The sequence below is a fragment of the Furipterus horrens genome, unplaced genomic scaffold (genome assembly GCF_987537825.1).
Source record: "Furipterus horrens unplaced genomic scaffold, mFurHor1.1.pri manual_scaffold_1, whole genome shotgun sequence".
Taxonomy (NCBI): domain Eukaryota; kingdom Metazoa; phylum Chordata; class Mammalia; order Chiroptera; family Furipteridae; genus Furipterus; species Furipterus horrens.
In genome coordinates this window covers 9,698,993-9,717,658 of record NW_028327171.1, presented here as the reverse complement: position 1 = coordinate 9,717,658, position 18,666 = coordinate 9,698,993, and the positions used below count along the sequence as shown (strand labels likewise).

At 57.3% G+C, this 18,666-nt stretch overlaps 3 protein-coding genes and 1 long non-coding RNA gene across 17 annotated transcripts in view; 1 reads left to right on the top strand and 3 right to left on the bottom strand.

The window, feature by feature from the left end:
- Window positions 1-2,669: 2,669 nt before the first annotated feature.
- TSPEAR (thrombospondin type laminin G domain and EAR repeats) overlaps window positions 2,670-18,666 on the top strand; it is a 129,868-nt gene continuing 113,871 nt past the window's right edge. The window contains exon 1 of the mRNA XM_090267763.1: window positions 2,670-3,374. Coding sequence (XP_090123889.1) covers window positions 3,290-3,374 — 85 coding nt within the window. The 5' untranslated portion in view covers window positions 2,670-3,289. The remainder of the gene's footprint in view (window positions 3,375-18,666) is intronic.
- On the bottom strand, window positions 4,357-8,266 carry LOC150020644 (uncharacterized). Its single transcript, XR_016509198.1, has 3 exons — window positions 7,952-8,266; window positions 7,179-7,292; window positions 4,357-4,680 (listed from the first exon to the last, which is right to left on the bottom strand). It is a non-coding gene; the product is annotated as an uncharacterized LOC150020644 (long non-coding RNA).
- Window positions 11,104-11,892, bottom strand: LOC150020643 (uncharacterized). Of its 5 annotated transcripts, XM_090267573.1 has the most exons (3): window positions 11,719-11,892; window positions 11,359-11,670; window positions 11,104-11,298 (listed from the first exon to the last, which is right to left on the bottom strand). In XM_090267573.1, exons 1-3 carry the CDS (start codon window positions 11,890-11,892, stop codon window positions 11,104-11,106), a joined length of 681 nt encoding a protein of 226 aa, XP_090123699.1. The 5 variants fall into 5 exon arrangements, with proteins under 5 accessions (XP_090123699.1, XP_090123524.1, XP_090123641.1 ...); XM_090267398.1 differs by having other exon boundaries at window positions 11,359-11,892; XM_090267515.1 differs by having other exon boundaries at window positions 11,104-11,476; window positions 11,576-11,892.
- On the bottom strand, window positions 16,399-17,232 carry LOC150020642 (uncharacterized). Of its 10 annotated transcripts, none has more exons than XM_090267131.1 (2): window positions 16,599-17,232; window positions 16,399-16,475 (listed from the first exon to the last, which is right to left on the bottom strand). In XM_090267131.1, exons 1-2 carry the CDS (start codon window positions 17,230-17,232, stop codon window positions 16,399-16,401), a joined length of 711 nt encoding a protein of 236 aa, XP_090123257.1. The 10 variants fall into 10 exon arrangements, with proteins under 10 accessions (XP_090123257.1, XP_090123100.1, XP_090123392.1 ...); XM_090266974.1 differs by having other exon boundaries at window positions 16,399-16,733; window positions 16,818-17,232; XM_090267266.1 differs by having other exon boundaries at window positions 16,399-16,668; window positions 16,834-17,232.

Sequence of the window (18,666 nt, the reverse complement as noted above, 5' to 3'; positions counted from 1 at the left end):
TTCCCCAATGTTCCACATAAGTGACAGGTTAGCTTAATAGAACCCAAACGTAGGGGATTGCCTGGTATTCACATCTTATTTTTGTAACACAGAGTTATCATTTCACATTTCTCCTTCACCTGTCCACCTCATTTTCCTGGAGAAGGCTTCAGTCCCTGGCTGGGATATATTGAACAGCGCCTGAGGAGAAGGGGACACAATGAGGGTCACTTTCGGCTACACAGTGATGCTCTCATGGTTATTGTTGCCATGTAAGGAACACCCCCCCCACCCCCCCACCGGGCGACTGTAGGTGGTGCAGGTCTGTCCCACCTTGTGAATAACCGAATCTCAGCAAGGTAACTGCAGCCCACCTCTCTGTCAGTGAGCAGACAGAGGTGAGTGATGATGGTCTGCAGCAGAGGCAAACAGCATGTGTTAGGGGAAATACTTGGGAGATTTTCTATTCTATTCTCATTTGGAGGCAGTTGGCAGACCAGGATGGGCTGGTTTTCTGGCCTGGTTTCCGGGGTTAGTAGGGGCTGTGTCTGGCTCCCAGTAGGACATTTATCCACCTGCTTCCTGGAAGTAACACCCAATGATGGAAGGTCTGGGCAGGTTCTGAACAGTCATGGAAGTAGCTCTGGTCTGTGACACTGTGGCAGGGCCGCCCTCTGCTGTTTACACCTGTGCTGGTCTGGTGGGTTGCTGGGGCACATCTCCATGACCTTAGTGTGTGTGACTTGGGGAAAGTGATTTCAGCGTGGAGAAAATGGGGCCAAAAACGTGAAGCAGGTTTTTTGTTGCAGGTGCCTCAGAACCTTTATCACGTGGGTATGCTGGTATGTCCCCAGGGAGGGGACCTGGAGGAATCCCACACCTGAGGCTCCTCTTCTCACTGCACATTGCAGAGCCCATGTGCTGGGGACATGTCCGCAGAAATGCTGCTTTATGTAAATTACACCCCTCACTTAATTTGCAAGTTCTTCCTCCATGCGGGTCCTCACCGGGCATGGTTCACATGTGGGGGAATCAACTGTCGGAACATTTCTGTGTCTAGTCCAGAGCCATGAGGGGCCCAGTCTAGAGAAAGCAATTCTGAGGTTTTTTCTGCATTCAGGCACGTATTCTTGTGGTTTTAAATATAAACAAGATCCCACTAATTACCCCAATTGTCATCAAGAGCATTAGCAGCATTACTGGGTCGGATGTAACAGAAGGAAACCTTTCCTGGGAGGGTTCAAGGTGACATAATTTTGATTCTTCAAATCTGGTTGTTAAAAGATGACACATGATCTCATTTTTTATCAACTGATCAAAGGACTGTGAGAGACTTGAAATCAGAGGTCAAGGGTCATCTGGCCAGGTTAACATGAGTCACAGTGATGCAGCCTGGGTTTGTGGTCTGCAGAAGTGACATCTACCACCCTGTGGGAAGTCCCCTGTCCTCCTCACCTGCTCCTGCCTCACCCAGGGCTACTGTGACCCACAAGGTTCTCGTTAATTGGGAAAGAAGAGAGGACAGCTCAATTTATCCGATTTAACCAGCTCTTTCCCCAAACATCAGGCCTTTCATGACCCGGGGGGCTATGTCCTTCCTTTTAGCAGATAATGGTTATAATAGAGTATACGCAGGTGTGACGTGTCACAGTGCCTAAGATCCTGTGTGGTCAGAAAGCTTCTGTCCCCACACTGCCCATGGCCTGGCATGGGCTGGCGGCGGGGCCTGGAGTGGACGTGAGGGGGCCCAACACAGGGGTTCACCTGGTGCTGGAAATGGGGTCCTTTGTAATAAGAGCCTCTTCCAGGTGTTCTCCACATGACCCCAGATAACTGAGACTGCATGCCCAGGACGAAAACTGGCTCTTAGTATCTATTGGAGATTATATATATATGTGTGTGTATATAATTTACCTATCTCTCTATCATCTATCTATTGAGAGAGAGAGAGAGAGAGAGAGAGTCTCTCCAGGCACAGAGGTCGTTTGATGGAAAGAGCCTTTGTCACATGCCCGCTCTCGCTCCCTCCCTCAGTCTCTGTCTCTCTCCCTGTCTCTCTTTCGGTCTCCACCTCCTACAAGCCGCAACCCCAGGGTGTGTGCTCTTCACAAACACTTGTGTCCCACACAGCCTCTGCCTAGATCCGGGCTGGGGTTCCCCAGGAGAGCTTGGGGCTCATGGTTGCCAACACTGTCCTTTGGAAACGTGCATCTTAGGGGCTGCGGGGGCGGTGGGGGTGGGGGCTCCTGCCAACCCAGGGACAGCCACCAGTGTAGGAGTGGGATGCCAGGGGTCTGCTCCAAGGGCATAAAACCCCTTGCCCACTGCTGGGAGCTCTCTCCCGGCCTGTCCCTGAGCACTGTTGGGAGGGGCAGGCAGGCAGGGTGTTTTAAACAGAATAGTCACAGCTAATGGCTGTCTGCCTGGAGCAGCACTTCATGTCAACTGCGGTTTTGAGAGGTCAAACCAGAGTGACCCTGGGCCTTGAAGATGTGAACCACCCGCCCGCACACACGTGCTCACTCCCCTCCCCCGGGCAACTCTTCTCTCTTCTCATTAGCTGTTCCCTTGAAGGACTGACTTCCCTCCGGAGGGAAATTCCTGAAACCCAACAGTTGACAAACCCACACACCCTCCAGAGGGCCAGGCACCAGATAAAAGTGGGACGTCCACTGCCTAGAGCGGGACCTGCCGCTGCCACCAGGGGACCCCGCAGAGCGTGGAGACCTGCCACTGGGACCCCAGGAGAGCGTGGGGGCCTGTCATCCAGATCCCAGCGGAGGGGGGGACCTGCAGCCCGGAGTCCAGCTAGCACCCTCGGGGATCTGCTCCCAGCCCTCCCCAGCTGGTGGCCGAGCTCAGTCCTCAGAGACTGCCAGCGTAGAGTCTACACGCGAGGAAAACAGGTTCTCTGAGTTTTTCTGGTTTGCTCTCAGCACTCCGCTGGACGATCTATTTCGGTCTTTCCTTTGGGAAAAATGCGCTTTGCCAATGACTAATCGAGGCCCGTGCAGAGATGTTATCAGCTGTCACCTGCACAGCAGGACCCCAGCCCATGCGGAAATGAGGAGCTAGACAGGCTGGCGGCTGCAGCCCCGACCTGCCAGCACCACCTGCCTCCCCCGGCAGAGCTGCTAGAAGCTGGCTGCCGCCAGGGCCACCTCTGTCCCTACCACAGGCCCTGGGCATGTGGCCATCCCAGTGACTGCCGGGCCCCCCCCTGGGAGGCCTGACCCAGGTGTCTGAGAAGCAGCTGCCTCCCCTCGGGCCAACTGTGAGCCCTGGATGGAGCTTGGGACCCAGACCCCTCATGTCTACCCTGCTGACGCTGTGTGTCGTGCTCCTGCCCCTGGCGACTCCAGGCCGAGCTGGCCGGCGATGGGAGCCCTGCACAGGTAAGGGGGCTGCTGCCCTGGGAGCCAGAAGGGGTGTTGCTACACACTAAATGCCACTTTCTAACGTGATTCGATTCGCCTTCCGTGGTGCACTGGGACAGGTAGAGGTGGGACAGGCAGAAGTGGAGAAGATAAAAGGGAACAGGGAGGCAATCACAATGGAAACTTGGTCTTTAAATGCTAACAGGGTGGGGACTCGGTTCAAAGAGTTAAGCGGCAGCCATCTGAGGCCCTTCACATGTATTTACCTGCTTGGCCTCCTGGGGAAAGGCCTTACACCTGCTTTAGGAATGAAGCCCGTGAAGGAGGCGGAGAACCCCAGGTCTGCTCTTAGCAAAGTGCAGGGCTGCCCCGCAGCCTGGCAGTTGTGTCCCGTGAGAAGTGAGAAAGATGGAAACAGTTCCAGCACACTTTTTGGGGTGGCCTCCACCAGAGCGGGGAGGCAGGGCTGCCGGGATGGGGGGCAAAGTGTGGGGAGGCAGATTATGCTCCTTTCTTTTCAGAGAGGCCAAGTGGACTCACAAATGACTATGACCTTATGGCGCCTTTCTGGATTTTCTACCAAGAGTTTTTATTTATCAAAGCCAACATTAAAAAGCAAAGTAACAGGGAAACAAGGCCTGGTAGCTAGAAACCTGGTGGCTGGACCGTGAGCGAGTGGTATGAGCACAGGTGGCCTTGGTGACAGTGGCAGTGTGGGTGTCACAGGGAGGCAGGGAGAGGGTTTTGGTTTTTGGTTTTACTTGCAAATTACTCACCCTTGGTTCCCTGGAACCAGCTGAATTCCCTCTACCTTGTGGCTCTTTGCTCTAATGGCCCTTGGTTCCCAATGATGTGACCAGGAGATGCCTGATGATGATCCAAGTTGGAACACTGACTGACATGGGGCGGGGTGTCCATTATAGTCCCCAGCCTGCGACCCTGAACAGTCAGGGCCCCTCGGATGGGAGGCAAGCTGCCCGTAGAGTGCTGGGGAATCCCCTGCATGGGGGGTAGGGAAGGTCTGAGCCCCTCCTGGACCCTGAGTCTGCTGCACCTGCCCCCATGACTGTCTTGGGACACGAGATTTAAAAATCATCCAGGAGCCAGGCCAACCTGTCAGAAACCCCGTGGCTTCAAGTGACTGAAGGCTTCACTCCCTCCCCAGCACAGAGACCAGCACATGGGGTCCCGGCCAGCCCCAGAAGGACCCCGTGCAGCGCGGGAGCCCATGCCATCCCGAGTTCGCGGCACTGTCCCTCCGGGTGGGGGATGAGTCACTGACAAGTATCTTCATGTTCCCTTCAGCGCTGGGAACAGAATCAACCTGCATAATAATAATAAAGATTATTTATAAAGCCGCCCCCTCTCCCCTGAAGGTACATTGCAAATAGTTAAAAGATGACCCAGTTCTAAATACCACAAATGAGGGAGGAAAGATAAAAGTCACGTAAATAATATTGAACTACAATTGGAACACTCCCAAGACACTTGCATAAGGGCCAGTCAGGATTCCAGAGAGTTAAAAACACCACTTTGATTACATTTACTTTTGCAAAGTGCATGAGTGACGCTGTAGGGTTGTGTGTGTGTGCAGAGGCTGGACTTCACTTGTCCGTGGTTCTGTCGTGTGTGTGTGTGAAGTGCTGGGGCCCTGGCTGTGACACCTGCTATTTGAAGTCCTGGCTCCCGGCTGTCCGGGTTGGAGTGGTGGCTGGTGGCTGATGTGCCAGTCCCCAGGCAGCGGTGAAGCCTTCAGGCTTGTGTGCTCTTCTCTCAGGAAGGCACCATGCTGGGGAGAAGGCTGCTTTGCTTGCCACCACTGTGCCACCTCTCTGCCCTGGTCACACTCTCTTCCTAGTGTCAGGTGGCAATTAGGGTCCCTATAAGGCTGTGGGGGACTTCTGGGCTAGGATTTTCTAGGATCCCGACCCAGTGGGTCAGCAGAGGGGAGAGAAACTGTACCTTAGAAAGTCTGGCTGAAGGTGGGAGGCTGGAGTGGCCCAGGAGTTGGGAGGATAAGGGACAATGGCTCAGTGGGACTTGGCGTCTGTATGGCTTCAGGTTCAACATCCAGAAAGTGCGTGTGTGGGGAGGAAGTGCAGGAGACCAGGGGGTTGGTGAGGGAGGCCCTTGTCTGGACAGGAAGCAGACCACTTCAGTTGGCTTTTGTAAGGATGCAACAGCAGGAGCTGCATCCTGGACAGTTAACGTGGGCATGGGGTCTGGGCAGGGGAACAGGCGGGTGTGCAGCCTGACCAGCTGCTCCCCAACGGATTGGCATACTGACCAGCCATAGGTCACCAAGGCCCTTCTCGGGGGAGCTCCTGACTACGGTACCCGGACTACGGGAAGGTGACGTGGTTGGGATGCTCCACTGAGGGGTGGACCTGGGGACTGGCTGGCCCTTCTGCACAGTTCGTGTCTTGATCAAGTGTGAGTCTCAGCCAAGCAGAGACGACCCAGCAGGGAGTCAGCATGGACAGGCTCCCAGGGGGCAGGTGGGACGTGCAGTCACTGGGCCAGTCTCAGGACGGAAGGGAGGAAGGGGCTCTGGACCCCAGCAGCGGGGGCTCAGGGTGTGTGTAGGGTGTGTGTGTGTACGTGTAGAGGCTGGACTCCACTTTCCTTTGGGCCTGCTAATACCCATCCAGCTCCGACAAAAAGTTCGCGATTCCGGCTGTTTGGTGTGTGTGCAGTGTCCTGTGGGGGACACCTGGGTGGGTGTGTTCTAGAGGGGGGCTCTCCATCAGGGAATGAGCAGTGGTTGTGGGTGGGGGCAGGGTGGTGCTGGTGGAAAGTCCCTGTTGTCTGGACCAGACAGAAAGCCAAGGCAGAGAATTGTGTGGGAGCCACAAAGGGGACAGCTGGACCCAGTGCGTCGGGATCACTGATGGGCTCAGGGGAAGAGAAGCGGTGAAGTGGGGGCTGGGATATCAGGAGAACCGTGTCCCACCTTCTGCATTGTGTCTACGAGTGTTGCCTGTCACTTGGAAACAGTCAGAGCTGGGTCCTCACCCAGGACTCAGAGCCTAATCCACATGGCATGGCTCCAGTCACCCTCTTCTCCCCTCCTCCACTGGCTCAATACCCAGGCAAAGGAGCGCTGTGACCGCGCTGGGGACACAGCTGCAGGTGGTGCATCCCTGCAGGCTGGGAGTGCAACTCGGTCAAATCAGCTCTGCAGAGCAGGGAGCTGTGAGAATATTGAAGGTGGCATCTCCAGGGGACAGGAGCTACACGGGCCAAGGCTTTCAGCAGGTGTGGGGGACCCCAGGCTGGGCAGGAGTGGGTGGAGTGGTGAGGCCTGGGGTGCCCTGCATCCCTGTAGCTGGAGAAAGGACCCAGGAAACGCCGGTGCCGGGAACATATTTGCATTTTAAAGCCAGCTGGGCTGTGGAGGCCCCAGAGGTGGCCGGGTGGGAGGCAGAGGCATCTGGCCTCCTTTGCACCTGGGGCAGTAACGAGTGGGGGCGAATTCTTTCACGGACTTTGTCCTTGGAGTCTTTAACAGGAGCTCTGCGGTCGGTCATTGGTGCTTCTGCGGGTGATAATCAGTGTGAGTTCTGGGGAATCCCGGCCCTAAGCGGGGCCCCTGAGGCCGGTTCCTGGGCGACGCCCCCTGCTGGTGGCTCACACTCTTGCAGTAAAGAAGCCCGTTGGTTCTCTTTCCTGGTCTGCGCCCCTTGGTCCACTCAGAGCGGGAGCGCACTGGCCCCCGGGAATCCGAGCAATCAGCCCCGGGCGGGCTGTTCCAGACCAGCCCGCGCCGGGCCTGGGAAGTGTGGGAGGCTGTAGGGGAGACGAGGCTGCCGCCTTACCTACCTGACAGTTCTGCACAGCTGGGGAGTGACTGGCAATTGGGCACAGCCGGTTCCAACATTTGCAGTGCTGAGGTTTTTCACTTACGTCATTTGTAGCAAAAGTTCACACGTGACACTAAATAAATGACACCCCCACCCCCAACAGTACAGGCTCAGCGACCTGCAGTCCGGAGGAGACCCCAGCACACCCCTCACCCTCGTCTCTCCAAATACAAGTCTGAGGGGCCACCCATCCCCTTTACCCCCCAAGCACAGAAAAGGCCACGCCCTAAACCAGGGCACCCTGTCATCCTGACACCTGCTTTCCTTTAAAAAATTCTCAGCTTATAGGACAGGTTTTAGTATTATCCACCGCTCCCAGCAGAAATCAGGAAACAAAGACTATTCATTTTTATAATGGAACCTCGTATACCATGCTTTTACGCGGTTTTGATCGTCAAGAGTAAATCGTGGATTTCCGGGCAGCCTTTTCCACAGTAAAGGCTCAGGATTCCAGGTCTGGACCGCTTTCCTGTTGGACGTCCCACCCCCCTCAACCCCGCCACAGTTCCCGGTCTCCCGCCCCATCCTCCCAGGTGGATTCTGAGCCCCCCGCCCCCCTAAGAGAACTCCGTGTTGTGGCGGGAGGCGCCCACTTCTCTTCCCATCCTGAGATTCTGGGGGCGGGGCAAGAGGGGGCAAGGCCCTGAGCTGGCACCCTCTGGGTCCCAGCCACGTATCTCCGCTTGCAGGAGCACCCTGAACACGGATTCCGGCCCGGGGTTTGGGGCTTACCGAGCCTCTGCGCGACCCCTCCTCACCGCGCAGCCGCGTCCACGCTGATGCCACGTGCCCAGCGCCCAGCTCCGCTCAGATAGCGGGGAGAGGGGCATCTGACCTTATAGCCACTCCCTTCCCTCGCAGTAACTTGGGGTGGGGACCCCGTCTGTTAACGCTTCAGTTTTCATCCCATCCCCAAGGGCCGGGCTTGACGCCGTAGGCGCCCAGGTATCACTGCCCTGGGGTGAAGATCTTGGGGGGTAGGGGGCGGTTTCAGGCGAATCCAATCTAACGAGTGTCTCCGGCAATGTCAGGAGTACTTACCTGCCTTTGGGGTAGGCGCGGGGGGTGGGGGAGAAGAAATGCCAACCTAGCTGCCAAGGTGACTACAGGGTCGGCTTGCAGCCCGGGAGTCCCCGCCTCCCACCCCACCCCTCGCTCAGGGCGCTAGAGAAGGAAGGGGGAGGGCGGGGCGACCCGGAAGGCAAGGGCGGCCCGGCCCCGCCGTTGGGTCTGCTTGCTGGGCCAGGTCCAAGGGCAGCAGCACTGGGGACGCGGTGGGGGAGGGGCGCGGTCGTGCTACTTAGAGGGGAAGGCAGCGTGTGCGCGCGTGAATGCGCACGCACGCGCGCCGCTGAGAAAAACTCGGAGCCTATCCACCCAGGTGATAAAACTTGTTTCGTGGTCTTCTTTCCGCAGCTTGCACCTGGCCCTGCCGCAGGTCTCGCACGTGGAGGCGGCCGGGAAGTCTCCCAAGGCGCGGGAGCAGCTCCACAGCCCCACCTGGCGCGATGTGGGAGCGGGTGTCCCGGCTCCGGCGCGGCTAGCTGCCCAGGGTGGGCGCTCAGGAAACTCTGGCTCTGGGTTAACGACCTTTCTCAGGAAATCTGCCGGTCGCGCCCCCCGGGGGTCGAGGCTGAGTTGAGGGCAATCCAGGGAAGAGCCACCAGTGTTGGTGACAGGCCGCTGCCGGCGTCCCCGCAGAGCAGAAAAGAACAGCACTCAGGCCGGTGTCTGACCTGGTTCTTTCTGGTTAAACCAGGGAGCTCTTTGCCAAGGTGCCTTTCCCGATGCCACTGGGCTCGGTACAGGGTCGCAGGGATGGATTAAGGGGCCTGGAACTTGTGTGGGAACCGCTGCATCTTTGTGTCGTGACCCCAACCCAGACGCGGCAGTCCTGCGGGGAGGTGCGGTGTGCCCCGTGTGGGCAACACCTGGCACTGTCACCAGCATCCTTGTGCCCCGTGGCAGGTTTGTGGGAACATCTCTCCCTGATGGGAGTGAGGCCTCCTTTCCTTTTGGTGGTTAATACCTCAATGAAAAAAGGCACCTCACTACAGCATTTGTTTAAAACAATATTTTGGTAATTGTATTTTCACACAATTGTCTCCCCTTGAAATCTAGAATATTACATTTTATGCATTTAATTACTGTTTCTGAGAAGGGGCCTGTGGGTTCAGCGTCCGCGCAGAGAGGTCCATACCCACTGAAGGCTGGGGTACCCAGTTCACTGGCCTCTGGGGGTGCAGGTGAAGTTATCTAGAGGGAGGCTGCAGTGGACAGAAGTCCAGGAAATTTTCTTGCTCCATAACACCTGGGAGAATTGATTTCTCACAACCCCGTTTCATAGTGGGGTCCCAGGAAAGAGAGATAAGGTGCCCCAGGAAAGTGGTGTGGGAGGGGCAGGGTCACCCAGGGAAGGAGTCCCAGAATGTGGCAGGAAGAACTGTGGGTGCTAATTGGCAGGAATTCACACCATCCAAGTCTAGTTCCACTGACAGATTCCCTGAGCACCCCCATTTTGTGAGGGTGGTTCTGGAAAGGCCAGCCTAGCCCAGGGGTCTGGACCAGGTTCTTTGGGGGCCATTGCATGAGGATGAGGTGATCTCTTAAACCTGCTCTAAGGGTGGGGGTGCTCACTATTGAACCCTTCCCGTTGAAGAGTGCCTTGCTGGATTTCATGGCCTCCTGGGGGGAAGGGGTGTTGTGACAATAACAGGGGAGAATCAAGAGCGAGGAGGTGACACTGGTTGGAGTATGGAGGAGGGGGACCTCAGTTAGGAATCGGCTCTGTCCAGGAGTGATTGCTGGGATTGGGAAGTCTGGAAAATGTGGGGGATCTATCCAGACAGGCAACAAAGGAAACCCCCCAAAGGCAGCAAGCCTGGGCTCCACAGTGTGGGCCCTAGAAGTCACCTGCCATCTGGCCTCTTCCCTCTGACCTCTGCCACACCCAGGCGAGAACTGGAATCAGGGTTCTGCCTGACCTCAGTCACACCCAGCCTGGACCTGGAGTCAAGGAAAAGGTGTTGTCATTGGCCTGTGCAGGCACAGACAGGGGACATTTGAATAAAATGAGGAGGTTCAAGGGGAGACGGAGGGTTAGACTCAGTCTGTAGAAACTCTCTGTGTCAGCTCTGCCCCAGGAACATCCTGGTCTAGCTGCGTCCTGACCCAGAACCAGCTTGGACCCTGCCCCCTGGTATCCTCAAACTGACCAGGGTGAGCAAGACCTGGGACGACAGGACCCTTTCACCGAGGGCCTGCTGGCCCATGTGGCTGTTGGCCGCTTGAATCCCCGACATGCAGCACAGCAACCCTAGAGCTGTCCGGAGGTACAGACCCAGGAGCGGGGGCGCAAGACTGCCCTGGGTGGGCCTCAGAAGTCAATGCTGGAAAAGCTGCCAAGATGTCACTTGTGTCTAAAGATGCAGAAGCCAGGGTTTTGTTAGCTCAGAGGGCTGGAGAAAACTTACAAGTAGGCCCAAAGAGAGGACATCAGCGGCTGGGACGGCAAGTTTATTCAATCAGCTCAAGGCACTTGTATGAAGAGGGAAGGGCAAACAGCGTCTGGGGAGTGGGACTCGAGATAGGGCAGGGGACCCAGTAAGGCTATGGGAGAAGGGCCAGTGGCCATGTCTATCAGAAACAGCCTGGGGTCCCCCCAGTAACAGGGAGGGCCATCTCAGCTTTATCTGGGCCTGATGTGGAGGCTGCAGACAGGCTCGGTCTGGTTGTTGGGGTCTGAGGGCAGCGAGCATTCATGTTGAGACTTGTACCAATGAATGTGCTGGGTAGAATCCTGAAGGCAGTTGTGCAGAGAGTGGGGGCTGGCCCTGGCGGGATGTGCCCCGTCAGCAGCAGGCCTTCCAGGCTGAGTTGGGGACCTAGCAGGCAGGGCGGGAGCACACAGGGCGGCAGATCAGGGACACACAGGAGGCCGGGCGGCAGCAGGTGGGCCGGCAGGAGGAGGGGGCACAGCAGGAGGAGACGGGCACGCAGCAGGCGGGTCTGCACACAGGGCGGCAGATGACGGACATGCAGGAGGAGGGTCTGCAGCAGGATGAGGTGCAGGGGGTGGGCTGGCAGCACGAGGGGGCTGGGCAGGGGGTGGCCCCAGAGCAGATGGGTGTGCAGCAGACAGGCTTGCAGCAGACAGGTGTGCAGCAGACGGGCTTGCAGCAGACGGGCACACAGCAGGCCTGCTGGCAGGGGGACGAGGTGCAGCAGGAGGGCTGGCAGCACGAGGGTGTGCAGCAGCTGGTGCAGGCTGATTGGCAGGGGCTGGGCCCACAGGTCACCTGGCAGCAGGGGCTGGACACGCAGCTCACTGGGGTGCAGACGAGGGTCTGGCAGGGTGTTGGGGCACAGCAGCTGGGGACACAGCAGGTGGGCTGGCAGCAGCTGGGGACACAGCAGGTGGGCTGGCAGCAGCTGGGGACACAGCAGGTGGGCTGGCAGCAGCTGGGGACACAGCAGGTGGGCTGGCAGCAGCTGGGGACACAGCAGGTGGGCTGGCAGCAGCTGGGGGCGCAGCAGGAGGGCTCACAGCAGCTCTCTGGACAGTCGTCCACCTGCCAGGAGGAGTCAGTGCAAGAGTCAGCAGAGCCGGGCAGGCCGACATGGCTGCCATAGCGCAGGTCACTGGAGCAGACGGGCAGGGTGGAGGTGGCCATGGTGGGTGGTGGGGCTGGAGGTGAGCTGGGAGGAGTGTGTGATGTGAGTGTGTGAGGTGCCCGGGGCTGCCAGCCTTTATATCCCTCCTCTGTGTTGTGTGTTGTCCCAGCAGGAGGCTCACACGCCCTCCCTTCCTTGTTGGTGTTTGGAGTCGGTTCCTGGGGAATTCTCATTACGGCTGGTTTGTTTTCCTGGAGATGCTGCCCAGCTCGTAAAAGTCCTGCTGCGTGTTGGGACTGGGTGGCCGGCCCTGATGAAGTCTGCTGAGTGGGCCTGAGAGACCAGGCTGGGGTGGAGCTGGGGCAGGTGGACAGAGGGTGGGCTGCTAGGTGCTGGTTGCAGGGACCTGGTGATGGGGGAGTGTCACTTGGATTCTGAGTCCCAGGAATGGCTCCTCACCTGGGTGTCTGTCCCTGGGGCATGTGATCCCCTTTCTTTTTTTGCATTGTCGCCAAATTCCTGCAGATGTTGGGGGGCAGAGGGTGTGTGTCAAAATACCAGGCCATTCTGTCTGTGGTTGGGGCCAGCTGTCCCTGCCTCAAGGTGTGGCTTGATGCACAGGCCCAGCCTGGGGATGGGCAGCTCTGTGCTGTTCTTCCTCCAGACAGTGTTTCTGGGTGGTGGGGCCATGCTGTGGGCAGGGGCATGGTGGTCCTGTGCCCAGCTGAGCAGCAGCCACCAAGCTGGGGCCTGTCTCCTCTGCAACCTCCGGGCTCTCAGGTCCCCTGTGGCGCTGGTCAGGAAGGCAGGCAGAGCCTCGGGGGCCTAACAGGGGAGCAGGTTGGAGCATTGTATGCCAGTGTTTAGGGGTGGCTGGACCAGCCTTCTTAGAAGGATGAGGGATTATTATTATTATTATTATTATTATTATATTGTTGTTGTCCCAATGACATTTTAAACTGGAATACTCATACTTAGAAAGTATGAAAGCCGTATTTATTCGTCGGCAGCCGTCCGTCTCGAGAGACGATGGTGTAGCTTCTTAAGAGTCTATCTGCACCGCCGAGAATGGCTGTGCAGTCCGACTCGGGAGTGACACGGTATCTGTCTCCTCCCGTGTTGAATCGACATCTTGCGATGACGCTGGAGTGTCCTCTCCAGTGAAGCTGAAGCTACAGAGCCTGGGCAGGGTGATATGGAGGGTCTGCTGTTGCCCATGCAGCAGACACCCCCTCTCTTCGCAGCTGAAGGGTCCAAGGGAAAGACGGAGTCAATACAGCTTGGCTTCAGGTGCGCCGCAGGAGTTGCCGGTGTTGACTACAACGTCAAACCGCCTTAGGGACTCTGGCTCCGGATTTTCTGTCGGGGTTTACTCCCTTAGCCTTTCCCCTGAAGAGGTATGCCGCAAGGCAGCGGAGGTTTTTTGGAGTCAGAGTTTTCCTTCTCTGATGTGCCCTGACTGGAAGATCGAACCAGCGACACTTAGCTCGCAGGCCGACGCTCAATCCGCTGAGCCAAACCAGCCAGGGGCCGTATTTATTATACAAAGTTTATCATATATGGCACGTCCTTGAGATGCTGTAGGACCTGAACTCTTGTGTGTATCAGTGCCTGTGGTCAGGTTGGCTTCATTTCTGTCCTTTCACTTGAAGTTGCAGAATCTCGACAACGCTAAGTGAAGACTGACTACATTTGCCTCGGTGTCTTGGGATGGCTATGACAACAGACCACACACTTAATTGTTTAAAACAACCAAAACTAACCCTCTCAAGTTCTGGAGGCCACAAGCCTGAGAACAGTTTCCTGGGCTGAGACTCAGGTGTCACAGGGCCCTCAGGAGGCTCCAGGGGTGACCTTCTTGCCTCTTTCAACTTCTGGGGCTTCAGGCTATGACTCTTGGCTGTGACCCTGGCACTGCCAGCTCTGCCTCTGTGATCAGGTGTCCTTGTCTCTGTGAGAAGAAAGTGGAGTCTCGGCCTCCCAGTGAAGGACTCTTGGGAAGCTACTTAGAGCCCGCCTGGCTGACTCAGGACCGTCTTCCATCTCAAGATTCTTAATTTAATCAGCAGCCTGCAGTCAGTCTGCAGTCCTTTCTCTGCATAGGTTTGGGATTGGGACGAGGCTATTTTTGGGGACATTACCTGGCCCCCTGCAGCATTCCTTGCAAACACGCCATGATTCACCTGCCCCACGTGGTCTCTCTCCCACTCCAGTCTCCCCTCGCTCTCACTGCCTGATTCGGTGTGTACGACCTTGGCAGGTCACTGTGGGCTTCTGTCCCCTCTCTGACCAGGTGGGAACGGGGTGTCACAGTGCTCCCAGGCCATGGCGTGATTTAAACATGTTCAGTGCCTGACACTCATGAGATGTTTCACAAAGACACTGGTCTTGCCATAATTTTACTGGCCACTTGGCAACTTGGATTCCCACTAAGCCTGGAAGAGCCGTAGTGCCTTTAGCCAGAAGGCTGCCTGCTGCCGGTTCAGCACAGGGGTCTGACCAGAGCCCACACAGCGGGCGGCTGAGGTTTCAAGTGCAATGGTGAGTTCACACTATCCAGCTCTCTAGTAAGACTCAAAGTACTGGTCTCCTGGGTCGCTAGAGTGTTGTGATGAAACGTAAGGCCTGGTCCAATGCACCTGGGCGCTCCTTTTATAGGTGGCCACTTATTGAAATAACCTTCCAGGCTGTTGCTTATGAATCAGCATTGGGTAAAAGGAGCTCTCTCAGCTCTTCTCGCTCCCACTCAACCTCTGCTCTAGCTCTTTGTGCTCAGGACTTCAGGTGAGGGCAGGGACACGCGGACAGGCAAATGGCTCTGCCCGGCCGAGCACGCTGGTGCGCACCTCTGCGGGTGGCTCCCCTTCTGCTCGGGCCGCGGCTGTGGTGAGGCAGGACCCGAGGACCCTAGATGGTGGTTCCTCCCACACCCATCGGATTCTCCATCATCTTTCTCCCGGATTGGCCTCTACTGAACAAAAGGCACAGTTTCTTCCCAAAATGCATTCTGCAGAAGAATGTGCACCTGCCACTGGGGGCTCTCAGAACAGTGGCCTCTGCTAGGAAGGTCTTACTCCGTGAACTTGCCTTGGGGGCTCTGGGGGCTGGGGACCCAGGGCCCTGTCTTAGGCTGCCCAGAGTCGTTTAGCAAGCAGGGAGATGGTGATGAGGTGTGGGGACAGACCGCAAAGACTGACTGGAAGTACCACAGGCTCAGCTGCAGGACCAGGGTGTGTGTGTGGAGGGGTGGGTGGTTGGGGTGGAGTCCAGGGGTCCGGGTAGGGGTCCCACCCTGAGGGGATAGGTGGGTCAGGAGAGGCAAGTTTGGAGGAAGGTCCTGTCTGGAAGTGTAAGTTGCCTGAGTCCAGGAGAGGACCTGGGGACCTATCAGGAGAGAGAGCCAAGGTCCCCATGCCATAGCGAAGTAGAGGGTGACAGGCACAGGAAAGCCAAAGAATGACGGAGCAGGAGAGTCGTGCCATGGAGCTGAGGGCCAAGCTCTGCGGGGACAGGTCCACAGGAGAAGGGATGAGAGTGAGCGTGATCTCGGCTGTGGTCACGAGGGTCGACAGCATGGCAGGAGGGAGGGTAGAGAGAAGGGTGTCTCGGTGGAGGAGTGAGTAGGTAAGAAATGGCCACCCAGAGCTGTTAGGCAGCTCTCCTCTGGAGGGGTGCAGGCAGGCCCGAGAGGGAGGACAGCTGGGTGTTATTTGTCACTGTTACATGAGAGAAGGCTTCAGGGTGTGTGTGATGCCAGCAGACTACTCCAGAGAGAGGAGGGTTTAGGAGCCGGAGGAGGAAGGTCGGCCAGGAGGGCTTGGGGGGCCAAGTCCAGGTGCTTGCCTGGCTTCAATCCTCTAGGCGTGGGCAGAGGGGCTGCTGCACCTTCCTGTCCTCTGTCCTTGGGGAAGGCATTGAACCCCATGTCCTGCCAGGCCCCTTCTACAAGGGGCCTTCTCCCAAGGGGGCATCTCAAGGCGGTGCCCAGGGCAGCGTGGTAACTGTACCTAGGACTGGCCACTGCCAGATCCCTGAGGACCCACCACTGGGTGGGCTCCTGGGAAGGGGGCTGCCCACACGAAAGTCCCCGTTCCCGGGACTGGCCCAGATCCTGTGGGATGGGAGCCAGGGGCCAGCTCAGCACAGGCAGGGGCCCTGAGGAAGGGCCAGTGCAGCTGGGGTTGGGCAGGCCATCAAGGGCACTGGGCCTGGCCTCTGTGGGGACTGACTGGCAATTCAACAAGAAATGGACAAAGGAGAACCAAGTGCCATCGAGGTTAAATGCAGGTGAGTTTATTAGCTTTTCCCAGCAGCCTCTGAGGAGGTGAGACCACTGAGACTTGCACTATGGACAGGGTCCCTGACCTGACCACTGGGACCCCAGGAGGTTTGTGCCAGTGGGCATGGGCAGGGCCATCCTGAGTTTGATGGGACTTCTTCCCTGGCTGAGACGAGGAGGGGCTTTCAATGCATCTTATCAGTTCCTGAGGGACAGACCCTAAAGGCAGCTGCAAAGCCAGCAGTGCCCCATTGTGCCTGGCTAGCCCTGGGAAGGACACGCCCGGTCAGCAGCAGGATTTCTGGGCCGAGGTGGGGAGGCAACAGGCCAAGCGGGAGCACACAGGGCGGCAGAGCAGGGACACGCTGGAGGAGGGTCTGCAGCAGGATGAGGGGTAGGGGGTGGGCTGGCAGCATGAGGGGGTTAGGTAGGTGGTAGCCCCAGAGCAGATGGGTGTGCAGCAGACAGGCTTGCAGCAGACAGGTGTGCAGCAGACAGGCTTGCAGCAGACAGGTGTGCAGCAGACGGGCTTGCAGCAGACGGGCACACAGCAGGCCTGCTGGCAGGGGGACGAGGTGCAGCAGGAGGGCTGGCAGCACGAGGGTGTGCAGCAGCTGGTGCAGGCTGATTGGCAGGGGCTGGGCCCACAGGTCGCCTGGCAGCAGGGGCTGGACACGCAGCTCACTGGGGTGCAGACGAGGGTCTGGCAGGGTGTTGGGGCACAGCAGCTGGGGACACAGCAGGTGGGCTGGCAGCAGCTGGGGACACAGCAGGTGGGCTGGCAGCAGCTGGGGGCACAGCAGGTGGACTGGCAGCAGCTGGGGGTGCAGCAGGTGGGCTGGCAGCAGCTGGGGACACAGCAGGTGGGCTGGCAGCAGCTGGGGACACAGCAGGTGGGCTGGCAGCAGCTGGGGACACAACAGGTGGGCTGGCAGCAGCTGGGGACACAGCAGGTGGGCTGGCAGCAGCTGGGGGCGCAGCAGGAGGGCTCACAGCAGCTCTCTGGACAGTCGTCCACCTGCCAGGAGGAGTCAGTGCAAGAGTCACAGGAGCCGGGCAGGCAGACACGGCTGCTGTAGCTGAGGTCACTGGAGCAGACGGACCGGGTGGAGGCGGCCATGGTGGGCGGTGGGGCTGGAAGATGGTGTGAGTGTGTGAGTGTGTTTGTGAGGGAGTGGGTGTGAGGTTGTGTGAGCTGCTCGGGGTGGTTGGCCTTATATACAGCTCAGGGTTGTGTGTGTTGTCCTATCACGAGGACACAGCAGAGCCTGTTTCCTTGTTGTTGTTGGAGCAGGTCCCTGAGGACGCTTGCCATGGACCCATGACAGGTAGCTCAGCTCATTACACTTTCGAGAGGCTGGAGCCCAGGCCCAAGGAGCTGGGGTACAGAAGAGGCATCAATAGCTGGGCCAGACCTGGGCACGGACACAGGAGGGCCTGTGATCCCAACAGCCCCCCTCTGAGCCCCTTTCTGCGGCTTCTTACTATTATTTCTCCCATTTCTCAACACTCAGTTGAATCATAAGCATATTTTGTTCTTCTTTGTATCCTCTTTATATGGGGGTGTAATTCTCTCCTGAATCCATAAACCAATAAATAGTTTGGGAGCTATGTTTATTTTTATTGTATTACCAAACACTTAAATAATAGCTCTTGCTACGCCAGCAACTATTCTGAGCAACTGAATAACTATTAATTCCGCAACCCTCACAACAGCTCTGTGAAGTAGGAGTTGTTGTTATTCCCACCTTACAGATGGGGAAACTGAGGTGCAGCTAAGAACTTGCACCAAAACCACAAGCAGAAGAGACCAAATTGGGACCCGGTGGGCCTGTGTTCTTAACCAAAGAGCAGACAGACGCAGAAAGACATGAGAAATCTGGATTCTGTGGGACGAGGCTGGGGACAGGATGAAGCTGGATTAGAAACCGCAGTGTGAGGTTTATGCAGGAATGTACAATGCGTGCCGGAGAGTGAGCGCCAGCTCTGAGAAAGGAGCTTCTTCTATGGAAATCGAGAAAATGAGCCTTCAGTGTGACGGTGGAGGGAAGCCACCTCCAGGAGCGTTGTCTCGGAGGCTAGGAGGTTTCTTTTGGGAGGCAAGTCATTTTTAAAATCAAGAACAAAGATGTTCTGTCAACTGCAATCGAAAAATAAAAAGTTTAAAAAAGAACAAAGACATTCTACAGCCTTTTTGCTGAGAACTGTGTGGACCTCGGCTAGGAGGGGACTGAGTACAGGCAGGCTGCTTGGCTAGACCCAGAGTCAGAGGGAGAGTGTTGCTCCCAGGCAATGGGAGAGCTGAGGCTAAGGAGCAGACTCTGAAGCCAAAGGCCCGGGTTGGCAGGTTTGCCAGCGACGCCGCTGTGAAGATTTCCCCGTGGCTGACTTCCAGCTGCCAACAACCAGCCTGCAAAGGTCCTGACTGTGGCACAGCTGGCTCTCATGAGCTGCACGAGTTGGCACGCCAGGGTGGGGGCAGGGACTTGGAGAAGAAAGGGGTCTCAGGTGATGAGGGTCCTGGCCACCCTGAGGATGTCTGAGCCACGCTGGG